Consider the following 22,108-nt stretch of genomic DNA (forward strand, 5'->3'; position numbering starts at 1 on the left):
CACCTCCAATGTCAAGCCCTGTATACAAGACACTTGTCAACACAAACTTCCAACTGTATTTCAGTCCCTTCAAGCTGAGCCATCTTTCCCTCAGCAAAAACTCTCTGTGCGTACTTGCCTACCACATCCTCATTTTGGAGATGGTTTGTCCCCATCTCCATTGAGTCACGTCACTAACCTGGATACCAGCGTGGCTGCACAGATAGAAGTCGTACTCCAGTGGGTGTGTGATGCCGCTGTCTACCGTCGTCCCGGCCGGGATGTTACCGCTCCTCCCGATCTGCCACGAGTAAATGAATGGCAGAGAGAGAGTTCCGCATAAAACAAATCTACCATATCTTTTTTTTATCCTTGCATCCCTAATGACATCATTTGAATAGCATAATTCATATCGTGTCACCATAATTTAGCCTTTATATTAGTGTATATCATCAGACTGACATGATATTGCTAATAAGTCATGAACATGCTATGGGTCATTTTGTTGCTTAGTTTTTGCATGGCAAAAGCATTTAATTACCATTCAAGTGCTTACATACACATTAGAACCACCTCTTCACTTTCTACACGTGTACACGCATAAACAGTTGTGCATATTCATTACCACTGAAGAGCATGCATATTCATACAATATCTCCTCTTCAAGGACTTTATGGATACAAGCATACACTGATGGATACTCAGTGCCAATAAAAATAGAGGCATATTCATACGAAGCACGAGATATCTCCTCTACATTTAAAAACATGCATACACACATTTATCTTTACGTTATCATTAACCCTAAAAAGGCCGGGGGGGGGTTGAATCAACCCCCCTCGACATTTTTCGCGACTACTCCGCCGCGCGAAATTTTTTGACCGCACCGTTCGCTGACCTTTTACTTCAAGTCTCGCGCAACTTTTGACACTATTTTCGCGAAAATCGCGTATACCGTTACAACGCTGCATAACGTTTCATACATGCCTGTCAGACCGAAAATGGCTCAAAAACGTGATTTTGTGTATAAAATCTATGCAAATGGAGTTTTCTCCTCTTATTCATAAAGATATGATTATTTTCACTTTCATAGGCTGAAACTAATTAATTTTAGCATAAATATGCTTGAAATAGGTTCTGTCATACATTTTGTGGAAAAAAATGATAAAACAAAAGGTTGAAAAAACAAGGAAATAAATAAGAAATTCATAAAACAATAAAATACATAAGAAATTGATTTTGATACCAAATTTTTTTTCAGCTACATTGTTTGGAATGCTACAAAGAATGTTTTCACCAAAAATTAGGATTCTAGGAGCTTTAATTTCTGATTTATAGCAAAATGTATGATTTTATGCATATATTAGCATAATTAAATATTATGACAAATATTTCCATTTCTTTTTGTATAGCTTGGTAGATTACGCCACAGGTAATGCACGTGCCAAATTTCATGGCGATTGCACGATCGACGGCCGAGATCTCGGGGGGTTTGAATCAACCCCTCCCCGGCCACAGAACACCCAAAAAAGCCCGGCCTGGTTAGGGTTAATATGAATCATATTGCAAACTCATGTACACCCGTTTTCTCCTACATTCATGCATACATGAAAATGTTTAAGTTTGTGAATGCATATTCATTATCCTAGCTCCATGCATATTCATGAACCCACCTGTTCCCTCCTCTCTGCACAGAAGAGTCTGGTGTGATGTCTCTTCTGCACCACAATGAAGGTGATGCCTGGCTCGTAGCCCTCCTCCAGTGAACGGCAGGCATCCCGAATGGCATTCATCTCATTGGCCAGCACCTTGAAGACAGATGAACCAAGGAATGATAGGATGTTATATTGACTGGCCTTTAGGGAGTGTATATTGCCCTGGTAAAACTTGCATTACATCGGTTGATATCAGCAATGGATTCTGATGGAACAGTCTGATCAAGTCAAATATCGCCAGGCAAGGCCCGATCCAGAGATATATTCATTATTGTGATCAATTCACTCCTGCGACCGATCTACAGATGCAACAGTTGGATGGCCAGACAGCACTCAATATTGCTCAATGGATAATCATGTAGCTCGGGTCTCAGACACATTAACAAGGATTAATCCACAGTTATACTGGTGGATAAAGAGTTTTACTACCTACAAAGCAGAAAAAAAAATTTAAAAAGGAGAGTTTCGTGGTGATATGTAAAAGCTAAAATTTTTGCACAATTACTGCATATGCTATATATTTCACAGGGTTTTAATTTTTTGTGAATTTCTACTTAGTCAAGTCCTATCTGAGACTTTTACAACACACAAAAATATCAACCCTGATCCTGGGAAGACTGCTACACACATGAATACGTACACTGGTACACAGTACACAATACAGGTGTACATGAACAAGGTGTATGGCAATACTGTACTCAACAATCATGAATTCAATTACTTGCAAAATTGTCTGGAAGTCCCAATTTGCAAAAAAATTAGTCTAGTTGTATATGTGACATATACAGCAATTTCTCATGCTAAGCAAGATAAAATTAATTTCACATGCTTTTACTTTTGCTGATGGTCACAACAATTACATGAATACTCATTCAAACAGCTAAGGCGGATTTCCAAGCCACAAATATTTTCCATTTCTACAGTGGATGTGTACCTGAAGGAACTGTCCCTCGCTGACGCCGTCCCGGTACATGATGATCCGGGCCGGCTTGTAGCCGGTGGAGCGGTAGAACTGGATGAGGAGCTCCTTTACCATCAGCATCAGGTCCTGGATGATCTCCACCCGGTGGGTCTGGATCCGCACGCTGGCGCAGTACCGGCTGGGGTGACCATCCATGCTGCCTACCACCTGTGTGTTGCCACCAAGAGAGCAGGAATGTGCATTGGTGTGCATGTACAGAGAGAGATGACCACACCTAACCCTTTGCAGGTCATTTGTTACCTACCTTCTACCAAGACGAGACAAGCTAGGGCATCTGCTCTTCAGCCCAGCTCTGCATTCTACCCAACTAATGGTTCATCACTTGCCTGGAATAGGTTATCAAACATCACTATCACCTACCAATTTGAAACCCCCCTAGTTTTCGACTGAACTCAAGAACTCAATGTACAGATATATGTATGCCAACAGAGGAGGCCTCTACACAGATACAATTCCACTCAACCCACACCAGCTGATAAACATCTTCTGAACACTCCTGATACAAACCTCAAACCTCACTTCACTAATGCTAACTGGTCCAAATGCATTATGTGGCTGAATGGTTAACTCTCCAGAAAAACACAACATCACGAATTTTAATGTCAACATTCTTTCTTCCACATATGTCTGCCATTGAAGTTTACTCCAGCATTAGCTTTGAATGCAGTATCTCCTCAGTTTGGGAACTGCCAAAGACTTCCCCGAAAAAGAAATTTGGAATAGCAGTATTTTCTACGAAACCTACAGCATTTTTGCCAAACAGAACAAAATACTGCAAAAAAAAAAAAAAGGTAAGGGTTGGTATCTCTGCATGAGCTGAGGCAACAAGCATTAATTTCTTTTTTTTTTGTGGAAACAAACGTCTTCGCCTTACAAACTTTCTCATTTCCTTCACTTCCAATATTATTGCATCCACAGGGTGACAAGATCTCATATCTCAAAATCAAAAATTTTCAAGAGAGTGAAAAAATGTCTTCTTTTTTGCAACAATTTTGAAAAATAACATCAATGTTGGATGTCAAACAATGTCCAAACATTATTCTGGATAACATTTATAATGGTAAATGGTTGTAAAACACAAATCAGCATTTTTTCATATTCAAAACTGGGGTAGGAGGTTTTTTGATATATGCCAACTGAAATACAATATTTTTTGCAACATTTTTGAAAAATAACATCAATGTTGGATGTCAAATGATGTACAAACATTAATCTGGATAACATTTATATTGGTAAATTGTTGTAAAACACAAATCAGCATTTTTGATATTCAAAATTGGGGTAGGATGTTTTTTTATATATGCCAACTGAGATAGGAGATCTTGTCACCCCAGGAACTATAGCTCAAAGTGAGATACAAAGATACCTTGAAGTTATCTTTGTAAAGCACATGAAGCATACTGTGTCAAAACTTGAATGTATACAACTGGTTAATCAGTGAGTGAATTGGGTTAGAAACTACATAAATTCTGTGGTGCTCAAAAATCAAGTCAATCATAAATTGCAACTCAAAGAGAACATAAGATCCTTAGCACTGATGATAAAACCCTAGAATGATTTTTACCTATAATCCCAATTTCTTCAAATTGTATGCAAAATACATCTGAAAACAAAAGTCTTCACATATTTTGTATTTCAAACTCTACCCATCATACTACAAATGTTTATTTCATAGTGTCCATGTTTAGGGAGGTTTTTCTCCAAGCTCAAAAAGGGTATAAAACTGCAAACCCCTTGGAATGACTTCTTATTACCGCCCCCAATCAAAAACAAAGAGGGAATGTAGCATTGTTTTCAATTTTATGTGTAGCATCTTTGTCAGAGGCAAACTGACAAACATAAAACATATCATAATTTTGCCTCTGACGAAGATTCTGCTAGGATCGAAAGCGCAGGCCCTATTTCATGAGTGTTACAAAATGCCTTGGTCCCCAAAAAACATTTACACTACTACCCAGCAAAAAAAGAAAAAATCTTGAAGTTAGAAGGAATGTTGTAGATTGATGTCACAGTTGCAACTTCATATATGCACCACCCCCCCCCCCCACCCCCCAATAACAAGGGGAGCACTGTAATAAAATGTTTGGCAATACATCATGGTTTTGGAAACCATTTGAGTAATCGTAGTATTTACCTATTCTTGTTTTTTTTCCTGTGTGAGTGTGTGCAATTTTGGCCAATGCAGCATTTTAATTAAATGTTGTGCAAGATAACTTTTGTCACATGGTCACCTGAAGCTTGAACTCACAGCCCCTTGACTACAGCTTGAATGTTTAGCCTCACTCAAGACTGTGCATCTTATCATTACAACTGAAAACGCACTTTGCAGGAACACATGTGCGCACACACACACACACACACATACACACACACATACACACACACAGACACAGACAAACAGACACGCGACTAATGATTACTTTGGGACTAATCTAGATTTGCAAAGTGAGTGCATACCCTAAAGCAGAATTCAGAAATCTAATTTACTGCGACAAGAAAAAAAAAGGGGGGGTTAATTTGAGAATTAGTCAATTAACTAAAACCCAACACTTTCAAAGTTTTGGCAGGAAAGAAATTGAAGAATCAAATGTTAAAGAAAAGTTACTTGTGCTTTGGTTAATCTTCTTTTTTTTTACCTCTTCCTACCTTATTACATCACCACTGGACATTCCAAACTGATATTAGGGCGAGACCACATTTTTACCCGCAGTTCGGAAAACTTCCAGCTATGAAGTTATGGAATTTTGCTAAGAATTCATTCGCATATTTATGTTGTAAGTATGATACATGTGGCCAAAGTATCACCTGCATCTGCAGAACAGTTTTCCTTAAGGGCTGATTTCAGGCAGCACATGAACGATTTGCAAAGGACGCATATGGCAAAATCCAACATTCATATTTTAGTCTGCAAAATATCACCTAACGAACAATCGCCTAACAAACAACTGTTCGTGGATGTCATTTCTACTTCGGCGAGAGTTTCAAAAAATTGTAAAACTTTTTGCGAACCTTTTCCGCACACTGGGTCGCACAAACTGCGCAAGAATGGTTTTCAGCTCCATTGTCAGAACACATTTGGAGAAAAACCTTTCCGAATGTTGGACCTTGCAATTTTTTCAAAATTCACGTCCTTCGCAAATCGTTTGTGTGCTCCGTGAAATCAGCCTTTCACTTTGTAATAATGAGACCTGGGCAATACAAATGGGAGGCTCGTAAAACATAAAGTGCTTCTGTCATCCATTTGGAGCGGAGACGGGAAAGAAAATCATCAGTAGGGCAGTATCAATGTATCTTTGAAAATTGGTGCAGTAGCAAAAAAACAAAGAAATCACTTTTAAAACAGACACGATGGGTGAATTGTTAGAATGGCCGATACCGCCAACATCCACTCCCACACGCCGACACACACAAAACTTACGGCGGCAATGGAGGGTTTCTTATCGTCACCAGCGGGGGGGTGAGTTACATCTGCTCCGCAAAAGATGACCGGCTCGTTAAAAATACGCGGTCTGAGGTTGAGATAAAAGGGGGGAAGGGACGGTGGAGAAATGTTTTATGCATACATGGATGGTATGACTGGGGGGGAAGGGTTACATCATACACGGACTTACAGCAGCAATGGACGGTTTTGTATTGTCGCCCGCAGGTGGATGTGTAACGTCGGCTCCCATAAAGATCACGGGCTCTAAGAAGACGCGAGGCCTGGAAGGTTTTCAGAAAAGATACGAGAGGATTTGAAACGGATCGTCCACACGGACGGGAACGAGCCGGGTTTTAGAAGCAAGTGTCTCCAGGCAAATGTATTTGACTTCCCACCTGGTTTTGAAACAGGCATGGTGGAAAGTCTGCAAGAGAGTGGGGGTGGGGCAAGGGGGTGAGAGATCTCTGTAGTCCAGACAGGGTTCAGGGGACAAGACTTCTACTACGTGGGGCACAGGGGGCATGTACTGGAGGCTCCTGGTTCTTGTGGGGAACAAATTAAATGGGAAAATGATATTAGTGATCATGTGATAATCAAATGTTTTCTTTAAAATGGCAACAACATACATGTCAATTTATAAACTTATATGTACACCTACTTCAAAATTTAAACACAAAATGACAATCTGGACATTTAGCTGTCTTTCTCATCATCAAGTAATTGAAACAATCCTTTCATTGTCTTTAAATCAAGTCACCTAAAGAAAATATGATATTCTAAATTTTTTATTAGATCACAACAGCAATGGAGAGGGGAGAGTGTTTGGTGAGGATACATACATGTAACTGAACACACACAATATGAAAGTATGTTTAGAAGGTGAATCCATACACATCAACTTGTGTTGCAATTTGATTATATTTGAAGTATACATTCTCAATTAAGCTATTGACCTGTTCATAGGCTATTGATAAAGTCAACAAAAGTTAAAAGTCTGAAATATTCAACTGATACTCATTGCATGCTAGGACAGTCAATTAGGTATACAGGGTGGTTGGACTGGCTGGTAATTGTACATCTCATTCGAAAATGACCAAACAAGAAGTGTATTGAGGTCTACAAACACATGAATGTATTCACTCAAGAAAAAGCAACGAGGAAGACATGTGGGTTTTTTTTTTCCTACCTGATGTTTGGCGCCAAGATATTGTTGACTCCTCCGAGTTTGACGTTGATCTTGAGGCAGAGGTTGGAGAGGGTCTGCGCCGTTGTCCGGTTCACGTTCTTGACTTGGACGCACTGGGTGGCAATTCCCAGCAGCGTGTCGCCGACCCGCTTCACTTCGGCTGCAAGATGAGATGGGAGAGCGTTTCAAGATGAATACGGGTATTCACCGAATCTACAACAGCATTAGCCTTTTTTTTCTATTGGCTGCCCAAAGGACTGGCCTACTACCTCAATGAACTCAAGTAAAATTAGCAAACTTTGATCTCTCAACATCACAGCCAGTGAACACATATCACCTGCTAAAATAATCATATCCCCCCTCCCCCCATCACCCCCCACCCCACCCCTAGAGGCTGTGTAAGCAGGTCTGCCGACATTCCCACATCCAAATCAGGGAGATTCCACACAATAATCACGGAGATATCTGTGTGCTACATGCATTTCAATGGGTGAAAATAATTCCCAAATCAGGGAGATTTTAATATTCTCTTATTCAGACATGAACAGATTTCGACATTTTCAGGGAGACTCCTGCAGAATCAGGGAGACTTGGCAGCTCTGGCACACTCCAAGTGACAATTGTCCTCAAGGCAAAGCAATGGCTCAACCTAGCTCTCCTCCATTACTCTGCACATCGGTAACTTTCCTGTCTTCTATCTGAAGCACTACTGACTTTGGTTAACCCTCTGTGTGCTTTGAGAGCCAACTGGCTTACATATGTAGATAATCCTGTAGCTTTGCATAAACTGTCCAACATCCCTGGCACAGAAATGGTTAAGCCCCCTCAAGCAGACTGTCATGAAGTTCAATAACTGTTCAGACAATGGAAGTTTTGTCTTTGAGTATGACAGGGTTAAAGAAAAACCACCATCTCCACTGACAAGAAAAGACTTCAATCTCACCGTATACAGGCGTCTTTCCGGGCAGGACCACGATGATGAGCTGCAGCTTGGGGAAGTTCTTCTTGAGGTGTCTGAACATCGGCTCCACCTGGTCGGCGCCCACGGCGTACTTGCAAAAGCACGGCTGCCACTTGATCGGCATCCCGGCATCGTTGGAAATCTTCTGGAGCTGGAGGGTGAAATTCCTGCACAGAGAGAAGTGGACACAGAGTGTCAAGCTAAGGACTTGGCAGATTCACAACTCATGACATGCCCGCAGCAATGAAGATTCTAGATGAACCAATGGTCTCTGTAATGCTGTCGACTACATCTACTACACAAGGTGATGCAGTCTAAACGATATCAATTGAGATCAAGCTTGCTACAAAATAGATAAGATCCAAATGGACCATGTTGTAATGGTACTGATATAATAATATCAGCCATTTATGAAAAGTAAACCCTCCAGAAATAACAAAGTCCTGCCAGAAGGCCCGATCATAACCATTAACCTAACATTTCAAGGTATCTATACCTACACTTGAGTAGAAAGGGACATTGTGGATCAAACATCTTGTACACAGGGGATCACACAAGAGAGAATTTGAACTCAAGATCTGTGTGTAAAAAGGAGCCAAATGCCTCATCCACTCTGCCACTTGTTCCTACTGTTTTATGTCCATTTGCTTTAAGAAGATGAAAACGTTTACTCAACTCAACATCACCACCACATTCTCTGTATGGTCACAGGCCAGCATACATGCACTCTGCTTTTCCACCACTACCTAACACAACAGACTCTTAAACCAATGAAGACCAGTCCTGAGTAATCGGAGCAGTCTGTAAGAAAAACATTTTCCAAATGAATCAGCTCGTCCTCAACGGCTTAAAACACACTCACCTGAGGGCTTCTTCTCGGCACTGGTGCTGTGGTGCAAAGCAGGCGATGGCCCAGACTTCAATCTCCACCCCAAAGTGGAACTGCTTGCCCCTCATGTCCCACACCCCTTGGTTGGGAATGGCCTGCTGAGGCTTGTTCAGCTGCAGATAGTTAAGAAAAAAAAAAAGAGCATTCATAAAAATGGCTTACACAAATCAACAGCATACTTTTACCAATTCACCGTTTTTGGACATCAAAAGTGATAAGCTTTCATGTACTTTCCACAATTTTGGATATGTAAAGCAAGTCAAAACTATAACTAAGTTTAGTCATAAAACCAAAATTCACAGAAAACGAGAATAGTTGCCACCTGCACTCACAAGCCATGATTTATTCTTTTCCACTCATTCTGTACATTTCTTACTCTTACTCATTTCTTTTATACACATTCTCTCTAATCATCATGAAATCGGGTGTTCTGTAGAAGTGCCAAAATGAAGGGTTATCTGCCATTTTGAGATACCCACATACTACTTAATTATTGCATTAAATAGGGCCAAGATTACTTATTTCATCCAAAAGTTTGAAGTTACCATGTCCTGACCACAAATTTCATGATACAATAATGCCTCCGACGACACTTCGTGGCGGAGGCATAAGAAAGTGTCCTGGCCTACCATGTCATATATCAGCAGTGGCTAGAATATCATAAACTGCCATACTCTTGGGGTCGCGGTCTGATCTATCCAGAGTGGCCTCTTCAGTGTTGGCACTGTTCTTCAAGAGGATCCCCTCCATGTTTATTTCCCCTAGCATTGCCAGGTCCTCATTCACACATATGGGTCAAAAGGGTAAAAAGATCTTGCCAAAGGATGCTATCTTTTTCTAAGACTTCAGAACCATATCCACAGGACTGAAGTGCTGACATTCTCTAACCAAGTGGTTGATATACTAAGAGCTAGTAGCAGCTGCCTTGTGACTACAATTACGGAAAACAAGGATTTACATAAGCTAATGGGACAGATCCCTGGCAGTTATTTTCATGGGCCATTTACCTTTCCTCCGTACTGGATCTTGGGGGCGGGGAGCACTCTTCCCTCGATGGTCACCATCTCATTGCTGATGCTGAGGCCAAACTGCCGGACGTACTGGTCGTTATTGAAGTTGGCCTTTTGTACCTAATGGTTAGAGTGATGGAAAAAGGGTTTTTCAGTCATGACAGATGCATGGAAACACACAGGCTCTTTGTGACTGTGCGTGGTGCCTCAATTAACAAATGAGAGAAAAAAATGTCATTAATGACTCGTCGGAGCATTATACCACCCACCAAAGGCGGGGCAGAGTATACATACATTCTTTTCCTGCATATTCATCAGTAAGTTTATATCACTTCCATCTTTTAGGAATGCATCATGTCAATCATCTATTGACTATTCTTCCTGAGAAAATAACTCCATGACGATGTAACGTATGTCCCCCCCCCCCCAAAAAAAAGGGACTCTCCACAATGATAACTTTAAAAATAGTGAATCAATCCAAATACAATTTCAGAGTATGAAACTATAACTTATTACCCACATCTTACAGAAAACCCCATCTGATTTGCTTCAGTGGTCAAAGAGAAATGAGGATCATTGCAGAGCATGCCAGGAATCCCTTTCCTCAAAGTTCTGTCCATTGTGTTCACACATTAATATGCAGTTCCAAGAGCATCAAAGTGCTAAACTTTGAAGAAACAGCCCCATGATCATGATTTACAATGATCCACATTTCTTTGTGAAAACTTAACCAAATTGCACAGGGTTTTCTGCAAAATATAGGTAAGATTTCATACTTTTAGACCCTGAAATAGCATTCAGACAGTTTAATCATATTGAAATTTATCAATGCGGAAATCCAGTTGTGATTTTTGGGGGGACATACTGTATTAGTTGGACTGATCTTCCCTTGGCAGGAGGAATCAACTAAATTGTCCTGACTCGAGATAAGCCCCTCATGGATCATAATGGAGATAATACTAATATCACAAGGATTCCGTTACTTACCAGGTTCTTGATTTCCTTTTCCCTGTCGGGTGCTGACCGCGCAGTAGCCTGTATGGTGTCATGGGGGAAACAGGTTGAAACCAGAATGAATGAGGTGTCAAAAGGTTTAATAATTTCATAGCTACATATCTTGACTGCCATTTCTGTTACATAAGTCAAAATGTCATACACAAAGGTTCTTGCAATACTTGAGCATAAGAACTAGTGACAACAGTGCTCCTGAGTAAATGATAACCGAAAAAGGTTTGATAGAGTACTGGAAATATCAAATATTCCATGACGATCAAGGCAATATTGTAGCAAGAAACATGCAACCCAAAAAATATCCGACAAAAAGAACGAGACATGGGACAGACAATCCGGAAACATAACACCTCCTACATCCTTTGGGGCAGAGACATCAAAATACAGAGTAAACTACAATGTACACACATGTCTGGGCCAGATATTGCCCTGCACAACAACAACAACAACAACAAAATCATATGTGCTTACCAGTACAGTGCAATGTAAGTCAAACATGCATTCAGAGTTTGCAGACACCACTTTCTTGTGCAGAAAGAAAAACAAATCAATCTAATATGAACAAGAAATCAATGTTACAAGTTTTAATACTGGTAATCTGTCAAGCATGCTGTGCAAAAATTACAACACTGAATAAGAACCAATAGATTATGACAAAGGGTCACTGACCTTGATCATGGTGGATGTCTGCAGGTCTGTCAGCTTCTTGATACAGCGCTGTCCGGCAACTATATTGCAAACCTGAAAGTAGGTATTATAACATAGGTATCACATACAACATGAGTTCCTTTGTGCATCATATATAGCAATAAAAGGTATACCAAAGAAACCCATGTGCTTAGGCACTGCTCTGCAAGGATGAAACTCCATAACTGGTGCCTAATCCATAGGCAATGAAATGAGAAATGCTGCATTTCCTGTTAGAATATTACAAATCGGTACATCAGGGCTGCACACTAACCCATTTTTTCTACTGGTCCGACCTGTCTGTCAGACCAGTAGGTGCCCAGTTCTTCCATTTTTAACTGGTCCATTCCTGTAAAAGTTACTGGTCCAACAGTGATTTTTACTGGTCCAGGACCGTCGGATCAGTGCCAGTGTGCAGCATTGGGCACATGTACACTTTGAAGACCCTTCTACAAATTTGTACATTGAGAACAATCTTCATGAAACACTAATGAAGTAGCGTGGCACAGTCATCTAAAGACTTTAGCAGGTTGTCACAATTACTACAGATTACTAATCTGCTATATACACTTAGAGTGAAAAATGAAATACAAAGTGCAAAACTTTGGGTTATTGAAGAAATAAATGAGCAGTCTCATAAAGTAGGTATATGTGGAAGAGAGCTCAAGTTTAAATCTCTCACTTCCATCGGCCAACTACTGTTCATGGGTTGTAAATGCAGCATGGTAATAATGGTCCTGAAAGGGTTAAAAAAAAGTTTAAGAGGAGAATGGAAGGATAAACTACAACCTACATATATCTCAGTACTCCTTCTTACAACTAGGCATTCAAGATGGCAAACAGGATCATCCCCATTTCTTCATGATGGTACAGTCCACGGTCATACGTAACTATGGACTGAAGGGAAGATTCATTCTAATCTCGGGGATAAATGCAATTCTAAAGGCGCTTACCTCTAGAGGTAGGTATGTGTGGCGCTGCTCCTGTCCAACCTGCAGACAGGGAAGGTGAGGGTATCTGCAAATAGACAAAAAGAAAAGGAAATTCTTTGAACACCTACAGGAAAGAGCACTGTGCAATGATTTTTCACATCACTATACTATCCTTACCATCAATGTCCGACAATGGCAATTAACAATTGTTATAAAATGGGTTCAAGAATGTAGCCAATTGGAAGCGCTGAAATGAGTCACGTGTGCCTGTATTAATTTCTCACTAACACATGTACGGCCCGACGTCTAAATGTTTACACTAGGCAGTGCGCACTCAATCCGTTGTTACAAGTGCGTTGCGCGCTACTATACGCGCTGTCAATCCTGGAAACAACTTCTAGTTCGGGCTGCCGGCCGGCCGGCCTTGTGCATAACATGTGGCGCACGTATACTAGTACTCTTGTACGTACAGTACTTATATGTGCGCGATGTCCGAGTGCGACGTGCGTAAATATGTTTGGGACGAACATCTTCGGACATCTTGACCCACAAAGGTACGTGAAAAATGCTGTTAGTTTTCGACCCATTTTATAAAACAAATGATGCACAGGATTATTTCGTGGCGTTAGTGGAGATGCAGCTCACTCTCGGGTATTAACGCACTCTATCCTGTGCATCATTTGTATAATATGCAACTTACGCTTCTTCTAAAGTGCCATGTTCAGGCAATCCAACATATGGCACACAACAATGGGGATAAGGCAAACAGAGAATGTGTTCAACTGCCTAAAAAAGCTGAAAATCATATCATATTCTATCGTCCACATTAATTTCCCAGCTACTTTGGTGTTTTCATTCTTTCAAATTTCCAAGCACTAAAAGATTCATCACTTTCTATGTGCATAACAAGAGAGAAAAGTTTTACTGCGTGTCATCATTAAGTCTACTGGATGTATCCATGCACTTGTCTTCTCACTGCGTAAAATTTGTGGCATAGCCAACAGTAATATGGACTAAGCTAAATACAACTTGTATTGCTTGTGTCTAGCAAATGAATATTTTGTGGCCACCGACACCACTAGTATTCTGACGAGTACCGACAGCTGACTTACTGCAAAATGAGATTGTGTCTGTCTCGGAAGTACTTGGCCACCGTGCATTCCACAGTTTGCCCATTTTCAAGTTGCCAGGGAAACCTATAACGAAAAGGAATCAAAATGACAAAGACATCAATGTGAATATAAAGTTGTGTATATCTGAATATCATTTGTCAAAAACTTCAATGTCCATTGTCTGAGACAAGGGCAAAGAAAACTGAGTACTAGAGCATAGAAAAAAGCAATAGAAGTTTGAGGTTAAAATCCAAGTAGTTCAGAACACTGCAACCTCTTACGAGGTGTAGCATCCTTCAGCTAACTCCATAATCTTTTTCATCATTGGGAGATATGGACTGATATCATTAGTGTTTCATTTACTTATGAACCTGTCTTTTTTTTTCTCAAAGAGATACCTTATGTATACTGAAGCTGCCATGAGGTCACCTGGGGGGCATTTTATCATGCTTCAACTACAAATTCTTTACCTACCCCTGTGGTTGGTCTCTTAAACACTGCTCAACACAACAGTCCGTATTGTAAGCACGTTCAAAGTTGCACATTTGTCACATGCTTATAGAATCTAGAATGAAATAATGCCTCCGGCACCACTTCGTGGCGGAGGCATAAAAAAAAATACTGTCTCCCAAGTTTTCAGAGGGAAATTCAAATGATCCTCGCATTCCATCCTTTTCCATCAAGTGCTTATAACATCAATTACCTGCCTCCTGGATAGAAACGATATTCAAGCTAATGAGGCTGTTCACATTCTACGGCTGTGATGGTATTTTAGTCATAATACAAAGCTTATGATTGGTCTATTTCTCTGCATGACTTCAAATGCAGCCTTTATTAAAGCTGAGAGCTACCTTAGCAAGGCAAGTTAGGTTCTGGAGAGGGAAGTGGAGATGGGGCAATACTCACGTCTGAGTCTGAGCCGATCTCTTGGTGACATTACACACTCTGTATTTGCGCTTCATGTTTCCGCAGTGAGTGATCTCAATCTTCAGACCTGACACACAAAAACGAAAAAATGCTCCAGTTTCCTAAAAAAAAAACTTACATGATATTCACAGAGAGAACCATATATCCATTTGTAGTTGTTATAAATACAAGTCATGGTTAGTTAGTATACAAATAATGACTGCTATGAGGGGCACAGTTGAAATTATGGGCCCAAGGTGATGTCAAAACCATAACTATGCCCGAAGCGAAGCTGAAGGCATAGTTATGGTTTTCACATCACCAAGGGCCTACATAATTTTAACTGTGCCCCGAATATGAAGCTGTCATTATTTGTTTTATATACCGAAAATATAGATTCTTCTTATCTGATTGGTTAAAAGGTTACCTGAATCAAACAAGGACTAAAAGCAGCACTCGTAATCAACGCTGATCGACAGCGCGCCGGTCGTATCATTGGTGCGTACATATGAGCGATCTATGTGTACGGGGTTGCGACTGTCTCCAAACCTATCTACAAGGCAAAGTTGATTCTATGCCCCGGGCACAGTAAATCATGACGTCATTTTGATCAAAAATGGGGCACAGCTATTTTCATGACTCCACTTTTAACCAATCATATGAGAGGAATCTATATATGAGGTATATAATGATCATTATGACCAGGAGCAATACCGACAAACTTTGCAAGTAATTGCACATGGAAGACTATCAGTTTCACTTAAGTCGAGAATGCAAGATATAATTGTGGGCATGTCACAGTTTGAGAAATCAGCAGTACATGGTGACATTACATGAACATTAGCTCACTAAAAATCAATGCACATTGTTCTGGTCATACATTCAGGAATGTTGGAACAATGCCAGCTACAGCAATACAGGAAATCCTTTATTGCTATCCAGCAACATTTCAAATTCAAATTGAACTACCACATGGAAGGGTTTCCCCATGCAAATAAATGTATGACAGCTGGTGTTGAAAGGAACAGAGAGTGATCCCATCCCAAGGGCTTGACATGCTACTCAGGGAGGTCTTAGATCCCAAGATAAAGAAGTCAAGGGGATCATGACCTCAAAACACACACACACACACACACAAATCCCTGCGGTTAGAACATTCTGCAAATTCCCAAGAAAACAACAAAAACCATAATCTTTTATACTATATTGGTGGGTCAGGCTACTTTGAAAGAAATACGTATCATCAACTTGGATATTCCGTGGTACCCATTTTCACAGTATCACCACTCAGTCTGCAGCTTAATAGCTCTGCAAAATCCTTACAGACCTTTGGTGTCTTTGTGTCTCATGCACACAGTGTGTAACCAAATCTTATGACAGGCTGCTTCCCTCATTTGCCATTTCTTTGAACACAACAAATATTTTGTCATGGAAAATTTCCCCAAGAATACTCTGCCCATGATAAAATATTTCAACAGGTCCACTATCAAGTCATCCTATTTATCCCATCACTGTCTGGTAACTAACTAAGCTAGATGATGATGATGATGATGATGATGATGATGATGATGATGATGATGATGATGATGATTATGAAGATGAATGATAATGATAACAGTAATAACAACAACAACTAGAACTATCACTCATTGTGATTAATATACCCCCACCCACAACTGAGGAAATTAGCTGAACCAGGATTTTTTTAACTTTTTAATGAAAAAAAAATTACCAAGGCAATGCACTGTCCAACAGTAAATAAATGTATTGCTCACTGTTAGTCAAATGTCCCACATCTCAAGTCAAGTGCTCAAAAACTGAGTGAGCAAGATAAATAAACTGACGATTTCTACGGTTTTTATTAAAAATTGTATAACCATGGCGCAACACAATGTTGGATATTAAGAAAAAAATGAAGTTTTGCACAAAGTTCTATATATCATAGCCATCACATGTGCAAAATTTCAAGCCAGGATGAGGGGCTTAGTTGAATTCACAATATTAGTGTATTATTTTCATTCAAAATATACTGTTACCGTTATACCATGACAACACATTTTCAACACTGACAAAAGAGTTTTTGCACATCTAGGTAATGTAGAGGTAACATGTGCCAAATATGAAGCCAAAACGCTCTAAACATAGAGAGTTACGATCTAATCGAAATATTTGTATGATTTTCATTCAAAATGCACTGTTACCATGGCAACACATTGTTCGAAAATGATGAAATACAAAGTCTGCACATCTCTGTACTACAATGGTTGCATGTGCCAAATTTCAAGCCAAATGCTCAAAGTCTGAGGGAGTTACCTGAATTCACAATATTTTTATATTGATTTTCATTCAAACTATGCTGTTACCATGGCAACACAATGATCAACAATGACGAAAGGTTAAGTTTGCACATCTACATACCATAGTGGTCAGGTATGCCAAATTTCAAGCTAAATGCTCAAAGACTGAGGGAGTTGGCGGAATCCACATGCTTTTTGGTGAAAAAATGTTGTTACCATGGCAACACATTGTTCAACAATAATGACAGATTAAGTTTGAACATCTATATGCTATAGTGGTCACCTGTGCCAAATTTCAAGCCAAATGCTCAAAGACTGAGGGAGTTTACTGAATCCAAAATATTTTTGCATGATTTTCATTCAAAATATACTGTTACCATGGCAACACATTGATCAACAATGACCAAAGACTATGTATGCTCATCTACGTACTATAGTGGTCACATGTGCCAAATTTCAAGCTTAATGCTCCAAGATTGAGGTATTTACCTGAATTCTCAATATTTTTGTATGCATTTTAGTGAAAAGCTGCTGTTACCATGGCAACCACTTTTTCACCACTGACGAAAGATTAAGTTTGCACATCTATATGCTATAGTGGTTGCATGTGCCAAATTTCAAGCCAAATGCTCAAAGAGTGAGGGATTTAACTGAATCCACGATATTTTTGTATGATTTTCATTCAAAATATGCCGTTACCATGGCAACGCATTGATCACCACTGACGAAAGATTACCTTTGCACATCTATGTACCACAGTGGTAATGTGTGCCAAATTTCTAGCTAAACGCTTCAAGACTAAAGAAAGTTAGCTGAATCCACAATATTTTTGTATGTTTTTTGGTTCAAAAAAGCTGTTACCATGGCAACGCATTGTTCATCATTGACGAAAGATGAAGTTTGCACATCTATATACTATAGTGGTCATGTGTGCCAAATTTCCAGTCAAATGCTCTAAGACTGAGGGAGTTAACTTCATCCACAATATTTTCGTATGACTTTCATTCAAACTATGCTGTTACCATGGCAACACATTGATAAAAAATGACGAAGTAGTAAGTATGCACATCTTCATACAATAGTGGTCACATGTGCCAATTTTTAAGCCAAATGCTTGAAAACTGAAGGAGTTAGGCTAATCCACACATTTTTGTATGATTGGTAAAAAAAAACTCTGTTGCCATGGCAACAGATTCATCACCACACACATCAAATGTGTTTTGCACACATTGATCGCATATCCCAAATTCAAATTGAATTGCTACAAAACTAAAAGATTAGAGCAATCCACAACATTTTGTAAGATTTATAAGAAAATCTTCCGTTGCCATGGCAACGCATTATGAATTAATCACGAAAAAGGTCTCTTGCACATCTGCCTGTGATAGCGGTCACACATGTCAAATTTGAAGTTGATTGCTCAAAAAATGAGACAGTTATTCGATCCTCAAGTTTTTATGAAAATATGCCGTTGCCATGGCAACGCATTATGCGATACTAATAAAAAAGGTGTCTTGCACATCTACCTCTGATAGCAGTCACACATGCCAAATTTGGGGTCAATTGCTCAAAAATTGAGAGAGGAGTTCGATCCACAACATTTTGCTAGATTTTTTAAAAATTTGCCGTTGCCATGGCAACTCATTATGCAATACTAACGAAAAAGGTGTCTTGCACATCTCCCTTTGATAGCAGTCACACATGCTAAATTTGGAGATAATTGCTCAAAAAATGAGAGAGTAGTTCGATCCACAAGTTTTTATGAAAATATGCCGTTTCCATGGCAACGCATTATGCGATACTAACGAAAAAGGTGTCTTGCACATCTACCTCTGATAGCAGTCACACATGCCAAATTTGGGGTCAATTGCTCAAAAAATGAGAGAGGAGTTCGATCCACAACATTTTGCTAGATTTTTTTTAAAAATTTGCCGTTGCCATGGCAACTCATTATGCAATACTAACAAAAAAGGTGTCTTGCACATCTCCCTTTGATAGCAGTCACACATGCTAAATTTGGAGATAATTGCTCAAAAAAGGAGAGAGTAGTTCGATCCACAAGTTTTTATGAAAATATGTCGTTTCCATGGCAACGCATTAGGCGATACTAACGAAAAAGGTGTCTTGCACATCTACCTTTGATAGCGATCACACATGCCAAATTTGGGGTCAATTGCTCAAAAAATGAGAGAGGAGTTCGACCCACAAGATTTTGCAACGGACCGACCGCCCGACCGCCCGACCGCCCGCCCGACCGACCGACCGACCGACCGACCGACCGACCGACCGGCCACCCGACCTCAGGATGATTCCTATATACCCCCCCTACACACTATGTGTGGGTGGGGGTATAATAATAGTAATAATAATAATAATAATAATAATAATAATAATAATAACAACAACAATAATAATAAAGATAATAATAATAATGATAATAATAATAATAATAACAATAATAATAATAATAATGATAATAATAATAGTAGTAATAATAATAATAATGATAATATACATTATTTATATTACGCCAAATCCACTCTGTAGAGTGCTCAAGGTGCATAAATATTATCATATGGTATGCAGTTGACCTTGCCTACGTTGAATCTATTTGGACTGAAGATATAACTTCAACTAGGGAGAGAAAATTTGACTTATGAGAGATTAAAATTACAAAATATAAAGACAAGAAGACACCACGAGACCTTTAGACTTAGACAATTATTCAACTTATGCAAGGTCAACTTGAGCAAGGTTGACTGTATGTGATTAAATCTGCTGCCATTGCTCGGTATTCTGACGGCGTAACCTCTGACCTTTGATCTCCTTGGTGAACTTGACCCTGTGGGAGTCCGAGAGAGGGCGCCGCTGATCTGAGATGTCCTGGATGTCGAGAACTTCACAGAGGAAGTCAATCACAGACTGGCAGCTGTAGAATGCAGTGGCAGAGACTGTGGGCAACAAACAAAAACATTGAATTAACTAGAAATGTCGCTACGGCGACTGGTGTATGCCTCCGCCATAATGCATGGTTCTCCTAATAGGTCTATAGTACAATGTCTTGACAATGTGTGATGACAGTTTCACACAATTGGCAAAATATTAAAATGACAGGTTTGCCACAAATGTGCTGAATGTTCACTTTCGTAGAACTAGGTTCAATTGGATGAATGATTAAAACGTCAGAGTGCAGGTATTTGGGGGAACTGATGATTTTTACTTGACTTTTGACCCTTTTATAAGTTTATGTATTGAGTAATTTTCAAGGTATTGAGAAAAAGTATAATTTCAGTATCAAATGCTAAAATAGTATTATCTAAACCTGGCCTTTGACCTTTGACCTCACAGTTCCAAAGAGAATCACTGTTAGGTAGAACATGCATAAATATGTAAGTTTCATGATAATACCTTGAGTTACTTTTGAGATATGGAGGAAGAAGTGCAATTTAGCACTTTCACTTGACCTTTGACCTTTTGACCTTCGACCTTTTGGCAAGAAACTTCCCACAGAATACATATTGGGTTATACATGCATACATCAAGTTTTAAAAAAAAAACTTCAGGCATTGCATAAATATACGGAAAGTAGTGATATTTTGAGGAGTTGACCTTGACCTTTGACCCATGACCTTTGACCCATGACCCCCAACTTCCCTAGATAATCACTGCCCATCGGTACATGCATATATACTAAGTTCCATGAAGATACCTTGAACCATTTGCGAGATATGGAGAAAAACATGAAATTTCAACCTTTTTTTTTCACAAAATAACCTGTGACCTTTGACCTTTGACCCCATGACCCTAAAATCCAAACAAAGTATCATCCCCCCAGGATATACCCTCATACCAAGTTTGATGCAAAACCACCTCACGGTTCTTGAGATATCGACAAAAACAAAACGGGACGGACGTACGGACGGACGGACGGACGACCCGAAAACATAATGCCTCCAGCCACTTCGTTGGCGGAGGCATAAAAACATTGAATAGTCATGCATAACATTGAAAATAAGTTTCATGCTCCTCAGTTCGAAGAGCATTATAATACAATCAATGGCATGTATTTCATACTCTTGCTTGAAACTTGTTCTCCAAGCAGTAGCGCAAATGCACAAAACCCTAAAAATTCCAATCATAGAAAGAGATAAGTACTCTAACAATCCTTTTCCATTTTTTCTTCTTTTGCTGTTTTTCATGTGGAGGTGTCATGATTAAATGGATGTAGACAGGGCTGCTCACAAGCACTTTGAGCATCACTACATACCGGAGAGGAACTATGTACAAGACAAATATCATCATTACTATTATGTATTCACTTATTTTCAGCACTGAAAGACAAAAGAAACCTGATCACTTGCAGTAAACATCTAAATGCTACTGTCAGACATCAATAGATCCATAGTCTACCACAGACACATTTCAGGGAATACTGTAAAACAAGATATTTTCACGGCATGAAATTTTCGCAAATCGGAGCCGGCGGCCTTTTTCGCGGCATGAAATTTTCGCGAGTTGCCTCTAACATTCAATGCGTATAGTGCAGACAAGAACTTTCACATGCATTTTAATTTCGCGGATCTTGGCTCTCGCGAAATTTGCGAAATTAAAATGCACGTGAACATTCCTCGTTTTACAGTAGATAGAACAATCTGTAAATCACAAAATCAAAACAGTACTTTTACAAAACACAGGAAGAGTTTTACGGAATCACACTGGAGGACACCCCCAGCCACCACTGTCCACTCTTGAAGACTCACCGTCAATGTTGAGCATCATCTTCCACATGGAGGGGCGAATGCTCTGGTGGAACCCAAACCACACCTCTCTGCCCCCTCCCAGGGGATGTGAGTATTCCTCCGGTGGGGAGAAGAAGGAACGACCCACCGGGGTATACCTGTAAGGGGGGAAAGGGGTAGAGCATTGGAAGCAGTTGCAGTTAGGTACTTTTTACATCATGTTGTAATTTTCACAATAATCTTTAATAATGTAGTATGCCTTCCTGAAGATTAACGAATGA

The 22,108-nt window shown here is 39.7% G+C and overlaps 1 protein-coding gene across 1 annotated transcript in view; it reads right to left on the reverse strand.

Moving 5' to 3' along the window:
* LOC139708915 (protein argonaute-2-like) overlaps positions 1-22,108 on the reverse strand; it is a 58,850-nt gene that overhangs the window by 17,674 nt on the left and 19,068 nt on the right. Inside the window, exons 6-20 of the mRNA XM_071620880.1 lie at positions 21,849-21,985; positions 19,905-20,039; positions 14,792-14,879; positions 13,886-13,969; positions 12,795-12,858; positions 11,824-11,895; positions 11,131-11,178; positions 10,141-10,263; positions 9,107-9,246; positions 8,227-8,411; positions 7,284-7,443; positions 6,288-6,378; positions 2,629-2,823; positions 1,653-1,787; positions 179-280 (exon numbers count right to left, since the gene is read on the reverse strand). Coding sequence (XP_071476981.1) covers positions 179-280; positions 1,653-1,787; positions 2,629-2,823; positions 6,288-6,378; positions 7,284-7,443; positions 8,227-8,411; positions 9,107-9,246; positions 10,141-10,263; positions 11,131-11,178; positions 11,824-11,895; positions 12,795-12,858; positions 13,886-13,969; positions 14,792-14,879; positions 19,905-20,039; positions 21,849-21,985 — 1,759 coding nt within the window. The remainder of the gene's footprint in view (positions 1-178; positions 281-1,652; positions 1,788-2,628; positions 2,824-6,287; positions 6,379-7,283; positions 7,444-8,226; positions 8,412-9,106; positions 9,247-10,140; positions 10,264-11,130; positions 11,179-11,823; positions 11,896-12,794; positions 12,859-13,885; positions 13,970-14,791; positions 14,880-19,904; positions 20,040-21,848; positions 21,986-22,108) is intronic.

This window comes from Diadema antillarum, unplaced genomic scaffold (genome assembly GCF_040938485.1).
Source record: "Diadema antillarum isolate AM-2024a unplaced genomic scaffold, OU_Dant_1.0 seq00001388_RagTag, whole genome shotgun sequence".
NCBI lineage: Eukaryota > Metazoa > Echinodermata > Echinoidea > Diadematoida > Diadematidae > Diadema > Diadema antillarum.